The sequence below is a fragment of the Prionailurus bengalensis genome, chromosome B4, assembly GCF_016509475.1.
Source record: "Prionailurus bengalensis isolate Pbe53 chromosome B4, Fcat_Pben_1.1_paternal_pri, whole genome shotgun sequence".
NCBI lineage: Eukaryota > Metazoa > Chordata > Mammalia > Carnivora > Felidae > Prionailurus > Prionailurus bengalensis.
The window spans coordinates 91401595-91423259 of NC_057358.1; the positions used below are offsets into that span (position 1 = coordinate 91401595).

A 21665-nucleotide genomic window follows, 5' to 3' on the forward strand; every position below is an offset into this window, starting at 1 on the left:
GATATTTAAAAGATGCACACTGAAACCACCACCTCTATAAAGCAAGAGGTCAAAGCACAGATAGAAGAACTCAAGGAAAATTGGGCAAGGCCACATGATAGAAGGAGATAAAACATGAGATTGTAGAGGTCAGAAGAGATATAGAAGAGAGAAAGAAAAGCCCTCCCAATGGGGAGAATACTGCTCAGTCTTCTGCCCTGGCTACTCTCTTTATGTACTATGTTGTGTTCCTTAACTATATTAAAGGGAGCTTGGGCTCTCTGACTATACTTGTTGGCGTCTCTCTCTTTTTTTAAGTTTTTATGTAAATTCCACTTAGTTAACCTACAGTGTACTCGTAGTTTCACGTGTATGACATAGTGATTCAACACTTTCATAATGTTGATGTCTCTTCTCAGTCATCGATATCTTTATGAAAAGTACAAGGAAGCATGGAAATAAACAAATCAGGTACCCAATTCTAGTCATGAACAGAAAACCTAAGAAGAATGGAGTAAAGTTAATCAAACTCAAAGCAAAAATGTATTTTAAAAAATAAGAACAGAACTAATAAATAAATGCAAGAGTCAGTTCTTCAGAAAACTACTAAATAAAAATAAATCATTACCAGCATGCTCATGGGAAAAAAGAATAAAAGCACAAATATACCAAATATGGGACAATATTGGGGAAATAATTATAGAAACCAAGAAAATAAAAAGAGTCAAACAAGAAATTCCTTAATTGTACACAAATACATTTAAAAACCTGTGTGAAACAGATTTTTTTTTTCTGAGAAAATACAAATGATACAAATGACCTCAAAATGGATCCACCAATCCCACATCTGGGTATATATCCAGAAGGAAATATAGTAGGTATCTTGAAGAGATAGAATATAATAACAGCATTATCCACAATAGTCAAGATACAGAAACAACCTAAGTGTCCACTGACAGATGAATGAATAAAGAAATGTAATGTATATACACAACAGAAAATTATTCACCCATAAAAATGAAGGAAATCCTATTTGCAACAATATGGGTGAATCTGGAGTATATTATGCTAAATAAAATAAGTGAGCGAGAAAACAAATACTACTAGCTCACTTATATGTAAAGCTTAAATTAAAAACAAAACAAAACAAAACGTCAAACTCATAGAAACAGACAGTAGAATGTGCTTGCCAGGGGCCAGGGAGTGGGAGAAATGGAGACATGATAAGTTCTGCAGATTTACAGAGTTTGATTAACTTCACACCATTTACAGTATGGTGACTACAGTTAAAAATACTGTATACTTGAAATATGCTAAGAAAATAGACCTTAAGCATTCTCACCACACACACACACACACACACACACACACACACAAATGGTAACAACGTAAGATGGTGGATGTGTCAATCAACTTGATGGTAATCATTTCATAATATGTTTGTACATCAAAATCATCACATTGTATACTTTAAATATATACAATTTTATTTGTCAATTATATCTCAATAAAGCTGAAAAAGATGAACTCAAAAGAAAGAAATATCTAAAGATTAGGGTAGGATAAGACAAAAACAAAGCTATCTGAGTTGAGAGTCAAGAATTACAGACAACAAAAGAGCTACGCCATCCAGGAGAATGACAGAGTCCAGGTACAAGCAATTTGTCAGTCCATCCTTTGCTAAATCCAAGGAAAGGGTTTTTTGAGTAAGAGGCATAAATAAGACAAGAGGGCCAAAGCATAAGATTTCGATAAGGCAGGAGGGTATGAACATAAGGGTCAAGAGAATGAGAAATAGAAGAAGCTGACCCAGAGGCAGACTAGAAAAAGTCTGCATCCTAGAGTTGCACAATAGAATTGAGAGTCATCCCATTGTAAGACTTCTTTAAAAAAATTTTTTTTAATGTTTATTTAAAAAAAATTTTTTTTCCAACGTTTATTTATTTTTGGGACAGAGAGAGACAGAGCATGAACGGGGGAGGGGCAGAGAGAGAGGGAGACACAGAATCGGAAACAGGCTCCAGGCTCTGAGCCATCAGCCCAGAGCCTGACGCGGGGCTCGAACTCCCGGACCGGGAGATCGTGACCTGGCTGAAGTCGGACGCTTAACCGACTGCGCCACCCAGGCGCCCTTTAATGTTTATTTTTGAGAGAGAGAGAGAGAGAGAGAGAGAGAGAAAGTGCAAGCAGGGAAAGGGCAGAGAGAGAGGGAGACACAGAATCCGAAGCAGGCTCCAGGTTCTGAGCTGTCAGCACAGAGCCCGACGCGGGGCTCAAACTCACAGACTGCGAGATCCCGACCTGAGCCGAAGCTGGACATTTAACCAACTAAGCCACCCAGGCGCCCCAAGACTTCTTTATTTATTTATTTATTTTTTATTTTTTTAAATTTTTTCAACGTTTATTTATTTTTGGGACAGAGAGAGACAGAGCATGAACGGGGGAGGGGCAGAGAGAGAGGGAGACACAGAATCGGAAACAGGCTCCAGGCTCCGAGCCATCAGCCCAGAGCCTGACGCGGGGCTCGAACTCACGGACCGGGAGATCGTGACCTGGCTGAAGTCGGACGCTTAACCGACTGCGCCACCCAGGCGCCCCGTCCCCAAGACTTCTTTAAACACACTCCTTTCCCCACAGCTTTGATGACTCCGTCCTACTTCTTCCTGTGTTAACTAATTAATACTTTGCACTGTAGGAGCTTGTTAATTGGCCCTTCAAGTACATTACCCCTTCCATGAGAATAGGGACCCCAACTCTCTGGCCCATCATGTGTATCCATGTATGCTGGCCTTTTAGTGTGCCAGCCATTACATATCTGTTGAATGAATGAAAGGAACAAGTTTGACACTTTGGAGAAGAAGCAGAGAACAGTAAGGAATGTGGCTGCAGAGACATTGGCCCCAAGGAGGAAGATGTGCATCATGGAGGTGTGACATCTTATTGGGAATGGGACAGCTATTGTGGACTGCAGGGTACAGTCAGAACGTGCAACGTCTTCCCGGGATATGGTAGAAGGTCTCCTGAGAGTCTGGAAGAGCACGTTGAAGATCATCTGTATCTCACAACACAGTATTTACCAGGGAAAAGGAAGTATGGTTCTATGCCTTACTTTTAAAAAAAGCCAACTGCACAAGCACAATCTGGAGAGACTGGGTTTAACCTAATAACACAAGGAAAAGGAAAAAAAACATACTTTGAGATCTTGGTAAACAATAAGCTCAAAATGAGTGACAGACAGGATCTGACCACCAAAATTCTTACGCTGAGGTTAAGATAGGCTGTGTTCACAGGCTCTAAAATTTTCAGTGATGAAGGTGACAGGCTTGAGTTGCTCTGGACTGTCAGGCTGTTGTATAACCTTCCTTTCTGAGAGACAGACTTCAAGAAGTATAAAGTTAAACTTGAACATACTCAGAAGAGAGGCCCTCAGGATGATAAAGACACTCAAAAGTAAGTTTTATGCGAGGAACAGTTAAGGACCTGGGGCGATTTTGCTTGGAGAAGGAAAGACTCCAAAGAGGCACGATAGCCGACTTTGAGTATCTGAAGGGCTGTTGAGTAGAAGACACTTCAGTCTAGTTCTGAATGACCTGGAGGGCACAACTGAGACCGACAGGCAGGGGCCACGGGCAGACACATTTCAGCTCCGTACGAGTGAGAACTTCAGACCATCAGAGCTCCCGGCGAGGATGTGGGAGAGCTGCCTCCTAAATTCTCCCCTCACGCTGAGGAACTTCATGTTCCTTATGAGAACTGAGATTAGAGTTTCACAAATATAAGGTGTTACTATGTTTTCATCATCTCTCTAACCTCATAAAGGTTTCTAACTTACTAACGTCAAATTTAATATTATTATGATCACAATTCTCCATCTAGGAATTCACATTTCCAAAAGCTTCATGAATAATAAGTGGTTCTTCATTTTTTATTACTTTGGGAAAGGCCCTATATTTAGTATGCTAATCACAGTCCTCATCCTATGGTATAAAGGGGCAGAGTACCTAAGTTCTTTCTCTTTTAATTTTTTTTAAGTTTTAAAATTTGTTTATTCATTTTAAGTAATCTCTACACCCAAAGTGGGGCTCGAACTCATGACCCCAAGATCAAGAGTCGCTCGGTCTGCTGACTGAGCCAGCCAGGTGGCCCTGAGAGTAGCTAAGTTCTTACACGTTACCTTATGGGTGGACATCATTAAAATCAAGAACATCCTTACAAACAATCTGTGTAACATGAAAGTCTCCACATTAACAAACAATAAAGAAGCAAGCACATTAATAAATAAACCTCAGAGTCTACGCTGAGAGAATTTGACTTCTGTCCTTTATCTGAGACCTCTGGTGACTCATCAACTCACAGGCAATGAGAAGAGCAGTTATTTGATGGGATAGCTAAGCCGTCACAAGCAATTATGACGTGGAAAAATTAATTGGCAGATACATAAAAGCTCCAATTCTATTTTGGGTCTTCAGAATATTTTCTCCACCAAACTCCAGTATCCTCTCTGACAAGTGACGACTTGAGAACTTTTGAAATATCATTCCTTTTCCTTGTCCTCTACTCTTCATGGGACTTGAGGGGAGAAAACTAGCAGAACCAGGAAGAGAGCACACTGGATACAGTCTCCTAAAAAGTAGCTAAATAAGTTACAAACCAACTCCCACACCCAAGTGAGTGTGGGACTCCAGACTCTTGGTTTATGTGTTTTATTCTCTGACCGAGTTAAATCAGAGCAGAAAAGGGATGTGAAGGCTGGAATTTATACAAGGCAAAAAAGAGAAGGTGAAGTTTTAGCTTTAGTGTTTGTTTGGAATAGATACACCAAAAATTTATTTAATTCCCTGTCCGTTGACATTTTTGTTTCACTAATATTTACACATTGTACACAGTGCCTAAAACAATGTCTTTGTATCTCTGACTCTGGTAAAATTATTTCCTTAGGACAGAGTCCCGGAAATGAAATTGCAAGGTCTAAGAGATTAGGAGCATTTGTGAGGCCTTCCGCCGTGGTCTTTTAAGTGTATCTGTTGTATCTTGCTTTCAAACCAACTCCTCTGTGTGGCCAGTGTCCCACCTACAGCTTTCAGCACATGTGAAGATGGCCAGGACACCCCAGTCCCCGCTGGTGGCCAGTCTGTCCCCCTTTAGGTAGTTGAGCAGATGTGGCTTAACCTGCAATTCAAATATTCTCTAGGCACCACAGGGGCAATCTGGAACATCCTTTCCTCGAGGGGCATTTTCACCAGAGATCCAGATGGGGGCAATCACGTCTCAATCCCATGTGGGAGAAATACAAAGAATTTTTGACACATTTCTCTTTTGATGCTGTGTATCATTCGAAGGAAAGAGTCGAAGGGAAGAGACAAGAAGCTTTTAGTTTAGAGTCCGCATTCAGCCTAACACTTTTTGTACGTTCACATTGTCAGTGAGGTTTAACTTTTAATGGAGGTTACCCTTCTTCACATGAGGATGATGCTTGTGGAGAAAAATCTGCTCTCTACTTTCATATATCGTGGCTACAGCTCTCTAATAGCGAGTGTTTGGGAAACCTGGATAAGTTTCTATTAAAAGTCAGGGGGAGGCAGGAATAAATGGGGTCACAAGTCACTGACTCATCTCTTGAAGCACACACCTTCAGCACTCCCAATCCATCTTTGTGGAAAGCCTGCTTAAAAAGTAAGAATGGGGCCTGTCTTCAGTGAACCGCTTTATTGTATGGGTTGCTTCATATTAATCTACGTATGAAGGGCAAGTTCTGGATTGAACAGTTAGACATCAGTAGATCTGGCGAGGGCCTCGCAAGTGTTTGATAAATGCTCATGACTTACGGGTGTTAAGGAGAAAATGCCAGGCCGCCATATTCAGTGTGTTCAATCTGGTTATGCTGAAGTAGACGCAAGTAAAATAAACAAAGGTGTTTCTTTTCAGAAAGCAGAGGGTGGCTCTTTGAGGCACACGGGCTTCAACAGTCAGTCCCCTGCTCCCTGAGGCTAGGACATACCTTGATTCCCATAGCCGCTATCTATTCCAGAGCCGTCCCACGAGTCTACCGCACTGTCCACACTGGGCACGGTGGAGGGGTACGTGTCAGTGAGCTTGCCTGGCTTCTGTGCCAGAGAGGGGTCCTCCTCCACATCTCCCAGGTCACTCAGGTGGCTAGAGATGGGGAATTTCTTGGGACTTGATGCTGCCTGGGCTTTAAAGACAGAGAAGGAGTTTGAAGTCTAAGCGTCCATTTAAATAAAAAGATATTGACATACTCCCTCAGGAGAGTCATTTCCTTAGAAACACACACACGCAGGCAAAGAAATGCACTGAAAACCCTTCACTGTGGCTCTCGACCCACTCACCATCTGTCTGTTTCTTAATCTTCAAGGTGACGGTCTCTCCGGCCATCTGTAGCAAATGGATGGCCTCACTCAGAGGCTTCCCTTTCAAGCTGCTGCTGTTGATGGCCAGGATTCGGTCTCCTATGTGGATTGCGCCGGTTCTGAAACACCACATGGTAATAGGAAAGGTAGAAATAATCCCTGTGTGCAGCTGAATATCAATTCCCCACCATACTTTATATATTCATAGTAATAAAGATTTGGCAAGGGTCTCTAGAAGCCACTTCTAGCTTTCTCCTGGGCAATGGTACAAGATAACTGCATCTGCTGGGAATCACTTTTTAGTTTCAAATAAAATCAGAAAAACTGTTTTAATTAGCATTTCGAACGGACTTGTGTGCTTTTTACGTTCCAAAAAAACGCTGGGTCATTTGGTAACCTCTTAAAGATCCCGAGGAAAGAAACAATGTTGGACAATAAACGCAGCGATGTTTAGTATGGGGCATGCCTTCTTTTGACAGATTTGAAAGACTGAACACAATCACTCCCGCAGCTCACCGGGAGTGAGGCTCAGAGAGGTGGGGACCTACACCAGACCCTGGTGCGTCGGGGTCCCTCTGTTGGTAATTCCAAGGATAGAAAAGGCTCCATTCAGGAATCAATTAATGTTACATTGTAATCCAAACTTCCCAGTTGTGTGGCCCGGGTACCTTCATTTAAGCTCTCTGGGTGTCAGTTTCCTCACGTCTCAGGGGGCATAATGGGGATAATCATCTCTCAGGGGAGCCCTGAGGATTAAACGGGGAATCTCATGTAAAGGGCTCAGCCTGCTCTTGAAAGATGGATAAAGAAAATTTATTGATCGATGAACTAATAAACCTTTGGCCTTTTCTCTTCTCTTTCCGTCCTCACCCAGTTCTGAGCAGGCAGGTTGGAATTCATAATTCTGATGTTCACCATATCCATCTTTGGAAGCACTGGGTGGGGAAGGAGGAGGGTCATAAGCTTTCAAGCTCAGGGATGGTATAAACACTCAGTCTCTCCAAGCGCTAGCCTCTTATTGTACTGGCTCACTGTAAGCACGCTGAGGGAAGGAAGTGGCCCAGCTCACAGGCTGCTTGAGGCTGAGCGTTCTGACCACAGCTTGCTTCTGGGGCACTGGGCAGCAGCAACTGGGGTAACAGAGGTGACATGCGGTCACACAGGTTATGAGAGCACGCTTAACGAGTCGACCGATGCATCTACTCTCAAGGAAATTTTTTCTTAGGGGGAAAAAAAAAGATCACTTAATTCATTCATAAAGGATCTCCAGTTTATGAAAGATCTGTGTTGTAAACCATAGAACACTTGACCGGTAGGTGGCTGAATCAGATCAATATTAATCTTTTCTTGTTGTCTCCCTAACAGAGATATGTGAGACTGTCTCTCTAGCAGGGGAAGCCAGGAAAAGAGAATATCTGAAGAATACCACAGCGTCGGCATCTCTGTTAATATCGGACTGTGACATTCCTACAGGGTGAACCTTTCTGAGCTGTCTCAGTGCCCACATCTCCCAGATGAAGATGTTGGGGGAGCTGACTTCCAAGGTGCCTGGAAGCTCCAAAATTCTGCAGTGCTGCATCTCTACTCTGCAAACCATTATTCGTGTCGGCATGAATGACGTGTGTGCTTCCCTGAGCAAGCCTACCAGAGGAAAGATCTGGTTATGGGGTTTGGAAGATGCACCATATCACGTCTCAGAAAGAAAAGCAATTTAGCGGGGGTTGGGTGTGTGTGTGCATCATTGCCAACGCAGCAGATGGATCTTCTAAGTTATAAGACATTATGAAGATGGGTCACTACACTTTGTTTCCCCAAATCTTTGAAGACAAAGCCTGTGTCATCCTCTCTGGAAAACACAGCGGCCAAACCCAGTACCTGTCAGGTAACAGAGCCTCAGTAAATGTTTGCAGAATTGAACTGGACAAGCCTTTTAACCTCCCTGAACTTCAGTCTCCTCTCAAAATGGACACAATATAAACCCACCTCCAGTCGACTGTGGTCAAGTGTACACATTTCCGGAGAGTAATATCAAGGCTAAGCCCATGATATCTGTTACTGCCTGTAAGATGCCCCTCAAAGTCAAGTCGGAGCTCTGCCTGAGAGTTCTCAAGCTCTAAAATCAATTCTTTGTGCGGATCTGAAAAAGTCAACAGGTAACCAAGCAGGAGAGGGGAGCATACTTCTATGCGGCTGTGAGGACAGCAACCCATCTCAGACACAGGTAATTGTAGCATTTTCTTGAAGTTTTACCTTTCAGCTAATCCCCCTTTAGTGAGGCTTGAAATGATTATAGGATCAAACGGCTCTTCAGTTCCTGAAATTGTGATGCCAAGGGGCCCCCCATAGCGCTTAAGCTCCACAGTGTAAATAATTGCTCCGGAACTTTCTTGCTCATCTGCAATAAACGCCAAGGAGTCATAATTGGTTTCTTTGGAAAAGGCGAAGCAAGAAGACACATATATTCATGCACAAAATAAGAAACTCGAAACGTCATCGTGAAAACATTATGTCTCAGGAAATCATTATTTGGGGAAGTAGAATCTCCTTAGGATATATCACATTCTAATACAGGGATGTGGTTACCTTAGTGTCCGGGAAGGGGTTCACTGCCTAATGACCTGTGTTTGAAATCAGTGAGTGAGCCACCGAGCTGGCACCGCAGGCCCTTTGGACGGTGTCCATACCCAATACAGGGCTTGCCCAGCACTTGTGTGCCACAAATACCTGAGGCATGAGCGAAGGGCTGAGGAGGAACTGAAGCAGGAGAGAGAGAGTCATGCAGTGACAGAGACCCGGCCAGGCCACTCCTATTTCCAGGCCTTTCCAAGCAAGCTAACTTCCAATATGAGAACATTTTACTCAGGGGTGGAGCAAACGTTAGCATATACATGGCCAAGCGGGGCTCGGACGAGGTGCCTTAGAAATCTAAAATCCCTTACACGCCATTCCACCGATTGTATCTTGAAACGTCAATCCTACGGATAAATTCACAGGTATTTAAAGTCGTGGTTTGAATGGTTCTCTCTCCTCTGTTCTAGAGATTAAGAGCCATGCAAATCACGTTTCGGGAGCATATCCCAGGCTGCCACGGTCATGAACTAACTTTCACTATTTAACATTAGTATGAAGGAAATCCTCTGTCAATGCGGTCTTCCCACAGCACTGGCCTGCAAGATGTCACGGGACACCTTTAACATTGTTGGGGGTTTTCAGTGCGTCAGGGTTACAAATATGCAGTCTCAGATTTCAAAGTGTTTTTCTTTGCTTGTGACATGCTTCAAGTCCTTGGGCATTTCTCATTCTTCTCCTTGTGCCCCGGAGCCGCCAATGGCTAAGGAGCTGTTTCATTTCTGTGCCCAAGGATACAGTGAAATGGTCCCGGAGCTACTTTAACACAGTCAGTTTTACAGTCAGACTGTATCCTAGTTAAGCATTACCACAGTCACGTTTCTGCAAGGAGCAGCTGTTCATTTATGACATGAAACCCTGAAATAAGGAGGAAAAGAAGAGCCTGAATGAACGATTCAATTATCTGTGTGTACAGTGAACAATTACAATGAGCATAAAATGAAAGGTCTGTAGAGTAGCGTAGGAAGTGATATGTTCTCTCCTGCCAGCGTTTACTTCATTCTTGCCATAGACTGCGACTTCTGGAATGTACCCATCCCCCCCACTTCCTCAGTACTCTACTCCTAATAAGCTCCATGCACAGAGAATTCAAGACCGTCTACCACACACGGCAATGCTTAAATCAACCTCTTACGATATAAAAATATCCAATATTACACTCAAATCTGTACTGGCAGACAAGAAGCCTCCACATCCAGTGTCAAGAGCTTTAGTTTGACGGCTCACAAACTACTTACAGGCTTCTACCCAAGTGGCCACCAAGGTGGTGATCATGTGCTAGGGAGCTGCTGAAGGAAGCAGGAGGATACAGTACCGTGTGGAGGCAGAGGTCAAAAGTCTAAATTTTCGACACTATGATACGTCATCATCCTCCAGAGCTGGCTTTGACATAAAGGAATAGGGTATTATTGGATAGATTACATGTACTTCGTAGACTGTGCTACCAACTATATTCTGGATAGAATTCTAGGTGAGTCATTTGATTAGTAGACCTTGGCATTATTAAATAGTAGTCACCCCCGGGGCACTCACTCTACTGGTCATTCAGTGCGGGTGTTTATGCCAGTGGAAAGACCCTGACCCTTATTGTTCTGCCTTATAGGGCAAGCAGGAACACTGCTTTGTCAATGGACACCAAATAGTCTGGACTTGGCCACCGGTGCTTAATGGGAGTTGTGGGAAATGACAGCTGTCCAGTAGCGGAACCCAGCAACCTGTGGGAAGTTTCAGTTAAAACTTCAGCCCAGATGAAAATAACCACTGGTCTATAGGAAGCTGGGCTTGGGTGCAGTCCCACTAGCTGGGAAAAGGTGGAAAAGCTGGTTCTATTTCACTTCTTCTTTAGGAGATCCAGAGTGAGTGCCCTGGGTGGTTTTTGTTGTTGTTGTTTTTGTTTTTTTTGTTTTTTGTTTTTTGTTTTTGACAGTTTTGCAACTTGCATCACAAAGATGACAAAATAACACCAGAATAGAGTGAATGGGTTTAAGACAGGCCACTTTATGTAGGGACATTTTTAACGTAGGCAGCTGAGGCCTCACAATAACAAGCCGTCAATTCTTAAGGCACTCGATGAGTTTAAATTGTGATGGGGATGCCAATTAAAAAAACGGCAGTATTTTAGTGAGGAAGGACACACTCCTGTTATCTGTCACGTTGGGATGGAAACAGGAAGAAGTGAGGCTATGTTAGATTACGACAGAAATAGAAGCTTATTTCTGAATTCTTCATTAAGTAAATTGTCAGGAACAAAGACCAGAAAGGGAATATTTAAGAGACATTTCAACCAAAAACAATGAGTAGGTTTTTTTTGTACCAAATTAAAACCAACTGTTTTTTTTTGATTAAAAAAAATTTTTGTAAATGTTTATTTTTGAGACAGAGAGAGGACAGAGCATGAACGGGGGAGGGTCAGAGAGAGAGGGAGACACAGAATCCGAAGCAGGCTCCAGGCTCCGAGCTGCCAGCACAGAGCCCGACGCGGGGCTCGAACTCACGGACCGTGAGATCACGACCTGAGCCGAAGTCGGATGCTTAACCGACCGAGCCACCCAGGCGCCCCTGTTTTTTTTTTTTTTTAAATCAATCTATCAGTTTATCTATCTATCTCTACCTACATAACTAATGATACACACACACACACACACGTAAATCAAGGAAATGGCACACTGAATGAATATTGGATGATATTAGGAATTATTGCTAATATTTTAAACTGTGATGATATGGAGCTACATCTTTTAGAAATCCTTTGAAAGAACATCATTTATAGGTACATTAAGAGTATTTATAAGGTGGGGTTATAGGTGTCTAGAATTTGTTCAATGTAATTCAGTGTGTGGGTGGAGCGGGGAGATTAGGATCAGAGTGGAGCTGTATAGCAAGATTGATCCTAAGTTAACAGTTGTTGATGCTTGGTGGTGTTGGATGGTCCATGATGCTTGGTGGTGTTGGATGGTCCATGATGCTTGGTGGTGTTGGATGGTCCATGATGCTTGGTGGTGTTGGATGGTCCATGATGCTTGGTGGTGTTGGATGGTCCATGATGCTTGGTGGTGTTGGATGGTCCATGCCACCATTCTTCTCCATTTAAAAAATACATTTGAAGTTGTCGTAATAAAATTGGTTTTTTTTTATTATTTATTTATTTAAAAATATTTTTATGTTTATTTTTCAGAGTGAGAGAGACAGAGCAGGAGCAGGGGAGGGGCAGAGAGAGAGGGAGACACAGAATCCGAAGCAGGCTCCAGGCTCCGAGCGGTCAGCACAGAGCCGGATGCGGGGCTCGAACTCACGAACCGCGAGATCATGACCTGAGCCTAAGTCGGATGCTTAACCGACTGAGCCACCCAGGCGCCCGAAAACTGTAAAAATATCGGGACATCTGGGTGGCTCAGTTGGAGGAGCATGCGACTCTTGATCTCAGAGTCCCGAGTTCCAGTCCTACCTCAGGTGTAGAGGTTACTTAAACAAACTTAAAAAAAAAAAGATAGAAATTTCCTTAGAAAACACTCATGGATGCCTTGAGTAAACGATTATTTAATTAGTCTGGCTTCCTTACTTTCACAGACGGTGGTGGCTGCACACACACTGTCTCATCCAGACCCTTATGAGCCATCTGTCCACCAGGCGACGTTCCCAGAACTTCCCACCGACACTCGCTCTAGAAGAGGCCCCCACCTCAGCTCTGCCCTGTTTTTTCACAGTTTCTTCCTAAATTGTTTTCCTGGTTGGGCTCCTGCCTTTGCCCCTCCCCCACATCTATTTTCACCAGTGCTGCCAATAGACAATTCCTCCTCTTTTCTTCCCAGAATATTTTTAAGGCATAAATCTGAATATGTTACTGTCTTACTTGAAGCTTTCCTGTAGTTCCTCAGTTCTTTTGAGAATAAAATACAACCACTTTGTATGAGCTGAGCTGGAGCCTCTGAGTCCCCAGAGGGTCATGCCCCCTCTCCCACCACAGTCCCATCTCCTAACTTCTCTCCTCACTGAACCAGCTGTAGCTCCTTAAAGCGTAGTTAGAAAAGTGCTTTTCTAACATCTTCAACCTGGCATGTGTTACTCCCTACGCACAAACGCCTTTCTTTCTCCGGAGAATTTCTACCCTTTCTTTGAGACTTGGCTCGGGGTCTCATCTTTCAGGAAGCCTTCCTGGTTACCGGGCCAGGGCCAGCAGCTTTTCCAGGGGATCCCATAGCTCCTGTGTATTCTACCAGTGTTCTCAACTCCTCTTCATTCTTGTTCCCCTCCTCAAGGAGAAACATTCAATTCAATTTAAATTCTCTGTAACAAGAGAAATTAAATCTGAAGAATGGATTCAGTCAGGTAAGGTTAGGCTTTGAAGGGCCACAAACCATTCTAATATAACGTCTAAGATTCTTTGCTCCCTGAGAACCAATATTTGCCCCCATCAAGAATGCATGCATGTTCTAGTATATACTTTTCACTCTATGTTTGAATGATTTCTCTACTTGTCTCCGCCATTCGAATAGGATCACCTTGAAAATAGACATGTTGTCTTCATGTCCCCAGAACGATGTCTGGCACCCCGGGGACTTTGGTAAACGGCTGGACAAATGAGCGAGAGGATAAGTGGATGTTGTTAGCCTGAGTCACAGTTCCGAGGGACGCAGTCTCTCAGAGAACCTCGTGAGTCACTGTCCCGGCGACTCTGAGGTCTAGTTTTCTTCCGCAAGGTGATGTAAACCCAACTATGGCTCACTCAAAGAGTGACAGTAAGACCCGGGCTGCCACCGTGGGGACCAGCAAACCTAGAGCATCCTCCCTCCACAGCGCTGAGAGTGTCTGAGTCAGCTTCAGGCTACACTTCCCACTCCATCTGTCTTCTCGGGCTTTCGCCCGACTGGCAGTTGTAAGGTCCTACAGCTTAGGAGGGTGATAACCGCCATTCATGCTCAGGCCATTTTGGAGGTAGGAAGCATTCCAAGACCCTCTCTCCTTGAGGCTGCTCCAGCTTAGAAAGGAGCAACGGGAGTGTTTAGCCAGAACAAAAACTTTCTGAGAAGACAAAAATGCAGGATCGCCAGTAAGTTTCAAAGTGAGCCCAAACAGATGTTAATGATATTATAAGAAGCTTTTATATCGCAACAGAAGGTTTACGACTATTAGCGAAAGACATGAAAGGGGGCCGGCCTACTTGTTTGTTCTGCTCGGCTCTAGTTAAGAAAATTAATGGGACCACAGAACAGATGCAAAATTGCAGCGTTACTTATCTACAATGTTATTTTCGGGCGTCTTGAGTGTTGACTATTTAACCAAATGAACACTATCCGGCTTGAATCCATAATGGCAGCTGCTTCTGTGACCACACGGGGGGCCTGGATTTGGGAGAGAGCCCTTGGAATGCATAAACGTACAGGTCAATCAAAGTTCACTTCAACTAAAAGCGACAGAATTCATTTCACGGAGTATGGCTATGTTTCTTGGAGGACAGGACTGAGAAAATAAGCCATTTAGAACAACACCCCTCACAGCTTCCTACTCTTGTGTGGTCATTATATCTGGCCACTAAATAGTGTACCAACGGAGCTCCAAGGAGTTGCTCAGTGTCAGAGAGGAGAATTTGAATTTCTTTTATGATAATTATATATGTATATATAATATATACATATACATATACATATATACATACATACACATCTCCACATTACGCTTTGTGACTGTGCTTCTCAAAGTGTAGTCTGAGGACTAGGAACTTCAGCATTATCTAAGAACTTGTTGTAAATACACATTCTCTTCACCTCAGACATATAGGAATCCCCAAGTCTGGGGGAGGAACCCAGTCATCTGTGTTTTTTAAAAAAAATTTTTTTTTCAACGTTTTTATTTTATTTTTGGGACAGAGAGAGACAGAGCATGAACGGGGGAGGGGCAGAGAGAGAGGGAGACACAGAATTGGAAACAGGCTCCAGGCTCTGAGCCATCAGCCCAGAGCCTGACGCGGGGCTCGAACTCACGGACCGCGAGATCGTGACCTGGCTGAAGTCGGACGCTTAACTGACTGCGCCACCCAGGCGCCCCCAGTCATCTGTGTTTTAACAAGACTTCTAGGTGATTCTGACTAGAGTTTGAGAACCATTACTATGAGGGGCGCCTGGGTGGCTTAGTCAGTTGAGCATCACACTTTGGCTCAGGTCATGAATTCAAGCCCCACATTGCACTCTCTGATGTAAGCCTGTCAGCGAAGAGCCCACTTTGGATCCTCTGTCCCCTCTACTTCTCTCCTGCTTGCACTCTCCCCCAAATAAATAAATATTTAAAAAAATAAAACCATTACTCTGAGATCAAGCATGAAAAAAGGGAAGATACCCCTCCCCCTGCCCCCCTTTTTAAAAATCTATTATAGGTTCTTTCTTGAAGCCAGTCTTTTGCCAAAACCACCCCTTAACCACCGCTCCTAGCGCGGCAAGGATCATTCTTGCTTGCTTGTAATGGGGACTTTCTGCTACTTCAGTCTAGATTTGAAGGGGAGAAAAGCTAGGGGAAATTACTGAAAAAAAAAAAAAGAAAGCTCAAATCTTTGAAGGGCAGATTTCACTGGTACTAAAGCTATCTGTGCACAAGGCTCTGTTTGGAAAGGCATACAGGTAATTTGCTTTTGATGGGACAAATTGTAGCCTGGAAATGTTTCTCTATATAAATTAGAGCCCATGGAGGTAAAATATTGCATTTATGGTCTCTAAAAACATGCTCTATATTATAAGAGAGGTCTCTTGATCTGCAGATCAAGAGAGAAATCGCTAACAGCTATATATTTGATTGGCACAAAGGCAGTAATACAGAGCACACAGGCCCTTAGGAATTATTTGACACACATTTGCAAGTCTCCACCTATTTCTTCCTTCAAGTCCCCAAATTCTCAACTGTTTTGCTTCAGGGCTGCTTCTCGGCTAGCCACTCTCCCTCTCTTCATTTACATTGGATCTAGACACAATCAAAAAAAGACAATAGATTTTATTTCAAGAGGGTTATTTGCATCTTTGGGGACCTAAGGATTGGGTAACAGCCCTTGTTTTGGAGCCTTGGACCCAGGCAAGAGCCATCTGGCTCTACTTGGCTTATCCTCCTGTGGTAATGAAAGATGACAAACACAAAACTCCTGAAGGCAGGATGGTCACTGAACATCGCGGGGAGGGAGGGAGGCAAATCCCTACAATTCCAAGGGTTCCAAAAGATTTGGACATTGTAAAACAGAGCTAAGATTAACGTAAAAGCATCCTAATACTGGCAGCTGGTAGTTAGGATTCATTGAGCCCTAGTAGGCACCACACATCACTGCTGCACGCTTACATGTATCACCTCCTTGGATGCTTGAAAACAGCCATGTGAAATAGGCATTAAATGGACATGTACAGATGAAGAAACGGATGCTCAGAGCATTTAATTTTCCCGTTTCCCAGCTTGTCAGTTGTGAAGCCAGCCTAGAGCTCTTAGTCATTTCACTCTCTTGCTCCCCGAGGCTGGACTAGAAACAAGAGTTGATTCAGACCCTTGAGTGTGCCCCATTCTTCACTAAACAATGGCAACCGGGTCATCACTGACCAAATACTATGGCCTCACTCCCCTGCTTTAAGTCTTTTAATGGCTCCCATTGGCTTCTGGAGTAAGGTTTGAATTTCTTAACATGGGTTAGGACTGTAATGGTCTGGCTTCAGTATATCTTTCTACTTGCCAACTACCGAGTCCTTACACATAATTTGTGCACCGGCTACATCTGTTACTAGGATGTGTCATGCTTTCTGATCTCCTGCTTTGGCTCACTGTCTTCTGGTTAATTCTAACAACACCTCCCAAACCCTTTCAAGACCAAAGTGGTTAGAAATCCTTGAGCTCCCCAGGCTCAAATGGATGCCTCCACATTCTTCTCTTAACATTTTGTGCTTACACCTAGCCCATTCATCATACTATCAATTATTTTCTTCTGTGTCTCATATAAGGTGGTGACTGATTTGGGGACAGGGATTGTGTCTTTTTTTTTTTTTTAATGTTTTACTTATTTTTGAGACTGAGAGAGACAGGGCATGAGCAGGGGAGGGGCAGAGAGAGAGGGAGAATCCGAAGCAGGCTCCAGGCTCCCAGACGTCAGCACAGAGCCCGACGTGGGGCTCGAACCCATGAACTGTGAGATCATGACCTGAGCCGAAGTGGGACACCCAGCCAACTGAGCCACCTAGGCGCCCTGATTGTGTCTTTTTTAATCTAAGAACTGGCTGACCCTAACACCTCATACACATCAAATACATGCCGATGGCATGATTGAATGGAAAACAAAGACTTTAACAATTTTGAGAGTTCTACCATCTCCTTGGGTAAGGTACAAGGCAGAGCAATAAAATTAGTGTAACGGGAAGACGTGCCCACATTTTGAAGCCACAGCTATTAAACCCAACTGCAGTATTGCTAGCTTAGGAAAAGAAGTTCTATCACGTATGGTTATAAACTTTCTGCAATTGATGACAGCAGCAAGGATTGAGGGGGCAGGGTCAAGGAAAGCACTGGAAGACTCCCAGAGTACAGAAAGTCCAACATGAATATGAACAACATTTTAGGGAGTGGAGAATATATGCTGAATATTGCCATTTTAAAACACTGAGACCGAGGATGGTAATAATTCACATCACCAGTTTAATTTCAGATTAAGCACAGCGTCAAACTTTCCAAATCAGTGACTTGTTATGATTAATGCTTACTTCCCATTCATTTAAATCTTGCTGAATGATAAGAACAAAGGTGGAGAAAGGCATTTTAGGAAGCAGTAGCCATAAAAATAGTCCCCATGTATTGAACACCAACCGTGCCAGTAAATATTTCTATTACTAAGTGACAACTGCCCCGTAAGGCGAGTATTGCTGTCTGTACATTACTGAAAATATAGCGGAATCTCAGATTGGTTCAGTAGCTTGCCCAAACTCACATAGCTCAAATGTGGTGGAACTGGACTTTAAACTCAGGCCTGATCTTAAAGCATTGCGCTCTTTAGGACCACATAGTCTGCCTTGAACTAACTCATTTTGAATCATTTCCTCCCCCACTCCTTGCTCTGTTCTGAATAAGAGTAGTCAGCTACTCAAGTTATACAGTACTTTACATCCTCATGTTGGAAGAGGATATAGAAACACTTAAATTCTTCCAAATCAATGATCAGATGGTAATTTTCAAATAGTGGTCTGTTATAAAAACATGTCTGAATGAGTATATATTTTCATATGCCAATTCGAGAAAATCTGGTTTGGGTAAATATGTCTCTCACATCTATACTTACAGTCTTATTTTGGGTAGGTGCACAGTTTTCAACGGAAGGATTTAGAATTTTAAAAATAGGACCTCCTTGGTGCACCTGGGTGGCTCAGTCAGTTAAGCATCTGACTTCAGCTCAAGAATTGATCCCGCAGTTCACGAGTTAGAGCCCCACGTCGGGCTCTGTGCTGACAGCTCAGAGCCCGGAGGGAGCCTGCTTCGGATTCTGCGCCTCCCTCTCTCTATGTCCCTGCCCCGCTTGTTCTCTCTCTCTCTCTCTCTCTCTCTCTCTCTCTCTCAATCTCTCTCAAAAATAAATTTAAACAATTAAAAAATAAAATAAAATAAAAATACAGCCTCCTAAAAAAATAAAAAAAAAACTTAATAAGCATGATAATTACCATAATACTAGGCATAGGGATTGTAGGGTGAAAGGGGAAAGGCGGGAAAGATGAACTGAAGGAAAGAAGCAATTGAAAGTAAGACCTGACTCTCCAAGTGCTCAGTTATTGTTTCTGGAACTCCTCCTGCCTGACATGTCTGCACAGCCTGGTGTTGAAACTGGGAACACCGCCAACTGTGAGCACTATACATATTCATCTCTGGCTTGGGTTTTTCACTCTGCAAGGAAGGTGGCTGAGATCTGCTTAGCTTGGCAAATCAGACAAAATGGGTTTCTCCACAGAGTGTTGCCTCTTCACTAGGACACAGCCCAGACTGATGCTTGAGGCTTTATCCTTTTTGGAAATAAATCCCCCAAAGAAAGTGCAACTGAAGCATGCTTGTAAAGAGAAGAATGCAAACGTTGGTACAGAAAATCGGTTGCTTGAGAAATAATGAGTGGAAAATTTTAAATGTTGGTTATAAAATATATTTGAATGCAATCATCCTTACCAGCTCTGCTGATGGATGCACCTACCAGACCACAAACTCTAGATCTAGATGGCTTAATTATAGAAGATTCTAGAGCACTGACAATAACTCGTCTTTGGTTGGAACGAAGCTCTCTTAACCACTCTCTCTGTAACCATTACTAGATTAACTGATTCTCCATCCTCTTTGTAAAATGTACCTTTCTTTTTTTTTTTGAATTTTTTGAATGTTTATTTATTTTTTGAGGGAGAGAGAGAGAGAGAGAGACAGAGACAGAGACAGAGCATGAGTGGCAGAAGGGCAGAGAGAGAGGGAGACACAGAATCCAAAGCAGGCTCCAGGCTCTGAGCTGTCAGCACAGAGCCTGACATGGGGCTCGAACTCACAGACTGCGAGATCATGACCTGAGCTGAAGTTGGAGGCTTAAGACTGAGCCACCCAGGCGCCCCTAAAATGTACCTTACAATGCCATCGAATGCTCTAATGTAATAGGTCTCTCTCTCTAGTACCTCTGTGAACCTCTGTTCCTGCTAACAATTGTGTTGTAAGCTTAAAAATTTAGTCAATTTTGTTTATTCCCAAGCTTGCTGATGTTAGTTTTACTAGTTTTTGTAACTATGTAATCTGATGACTCTCACATAACCTATGAAACATGAGTACAGTGGTTCTATGAAAACAAAATCAAGTTCTTTGGAAAGATTCAATAAGGGAGGTCGTTAGGCAAAAATCTACTGTTAATTCTGTAGAAGAAAAACTTGAAAATATTGGGCAAGTAAAAAATCTAAATGGAGTAAACATTCAGATTAAATTCTTTAAATTTTCACTATATTAAAACAAAAACAAAACTGGAGATCATGAGCTGTATATTATATGTATGGTTTAGGAATCCAAACAAGTAAAAAGACTTGTAACTGTGATCAGCAGAATGATATTCATAGCAAAGAAGTTGGCTTCACCCCTGAGATTGGTAAAATTTTAAGTTAAATGTTTATGCTATCCATAGCTATCATTTTCTGTTAATTCCCCACATTAACTGCGTCATTCAATTATGGGCTTTTTTCAATCACCTCTAGGTTCTTATCATAATCAGATAAAAGAGCCTCTACTGCTGCTCAGATTGTGTTCCTTGGACCACAGTAGGAAGGCTGCTAGAAATGCAGAGTCTCGGGCCTCATCTGGGTGTTATATCCAGGAACTGTGTTCTAACAAGCTCTTCAGGTGATTCTGAGGCCCTTAAAGTTTGAGACGCCCTGTCCCATTGTGTTCCTCCATTACTGGAAACACTACCAATGAATACAGCCCTTTTAGAAAACAGCAGGATACTTCCAATCCATGAGCATGGAAAATTTTTCCATTTCTTTGTGTTTTCTTCAATGTCTTTCATAAGCTTTCTATAGTGAAAGATACATGGTTTCACTCATATGTGGAATTTGAGAAACTTAACAGATGATCATAGGGGAAGGAAGGGAAAAATAAGATAGAAACAGAGAGGGAGGCAAACCACAAGAGACTCTTTACTTTTTTTTAAGTCTCTACCTCATGGAAAAAATTTTTTTAAATGTTTTATTTTTATTTTTATTCTTTGGAGACAGAGACAGAGTGCGAGAGGGGGGGCAGTGAGACAGGGAGACACAGAATCCAAAGCAGGCTCCAGGCTCTGAACTGTCAGCACAGACCCCGATGTGGAGCTCGAGTCCATGAACTGTGAGATCATGACCTGAGCCGAAGTCTGATGCTTAACTGACTGAGCCACCCAGGCGCCCTTATAAGAGATTCTTAAATACAGAGAACAAACTGAGGGTTGTTGGGGGTGGGGTGGGGTGGGGTAAGTGGGTGATGGGCAATAAGGAGGGTGCTTGTTGAGATGAACACTGGGTGTTATATGTAAGAGATGAATCACTGGGTTCTACTCTTGAAGCCAAGACTACACTGTATGTTAAGTAACTTGAGAATTAAAAATAATTAAAGAAAAAAAAGACAACAATATGATACAAGACTCATCAGGAATCATGAGAAGTTCCTTTTTACTCTTACTCAGCAGTTCTGCTTCTAAAAATATTTCCTAAGGGAATAATTCAAAAGAAGAAGAAGAGTTGAGTAAAGATATCCATACGTAAAGATGTCTGTGATTGTACTATCTACAATAACTGGAAGCCATCTAAGTAAGAAGAGAAAAATGATAAATAAATGATAGACAGACAATGGTAGATATTAAGTGTTTGAAAAGTGGGTAATGTGCTTATGAAGGTGTAACACACACTGATTATGTAATACAAATATCAACTAGAAAATGACTAGTTCCACTGTGTTAGGGTAGTATTGGGTGATGCTTTAGTTTTCATTTTTAAACATTGCTTTGATACAGCTGCAATAATGTTGTATAATAAAAATCTTAACTGTACAATTTAAAAGCACCCCTATTGAAAATTCATAGTACCCTCTTAACACACAGTGTAAAGACCCCTTTAACTATGTAAGACTCTGCTGCAAAGTCACTAGCCAGCTGTCGCATGTAAAACATCAAGATGTCATATCTTTTGTGACAGACGGGCAGTTAGA

The 21665-nt window shown here is 42.6% G+C and overlaps 1 protein-coding gene across 9 annotated transcripts in view; it reads right to left on the reverse strand.

The window, feature by feature from the left end:
• GRIP1 (glutamate receptor interacting protein 1) overlaps positions 1-21665 on the reverse strand; it is a 687726-nt gene that overhangs the window by 36398 nt on the left and 629663 nt on the right. For all 9 annotated transcript variants that reach the window (XM_043562978.1, XM_043562973.1, XM_043562977.1 and 6 more), the window contains 3 exons: positions 8598-8742; positions 6327-6466; positions 5978-6172 (listed from right to left, as the gene is read on the reverse strand). In XM_043562978.1, the coding sequence (XP_043418913.1) occupies positions 5978-6172; positions 6327-6466; positions 8598-8742 (480 nt within the window). The remainder of the gene's footprint in view (positions 1-5977; positions 6173-6326; positions 6467-8597; positions 8743-21665) is intronic.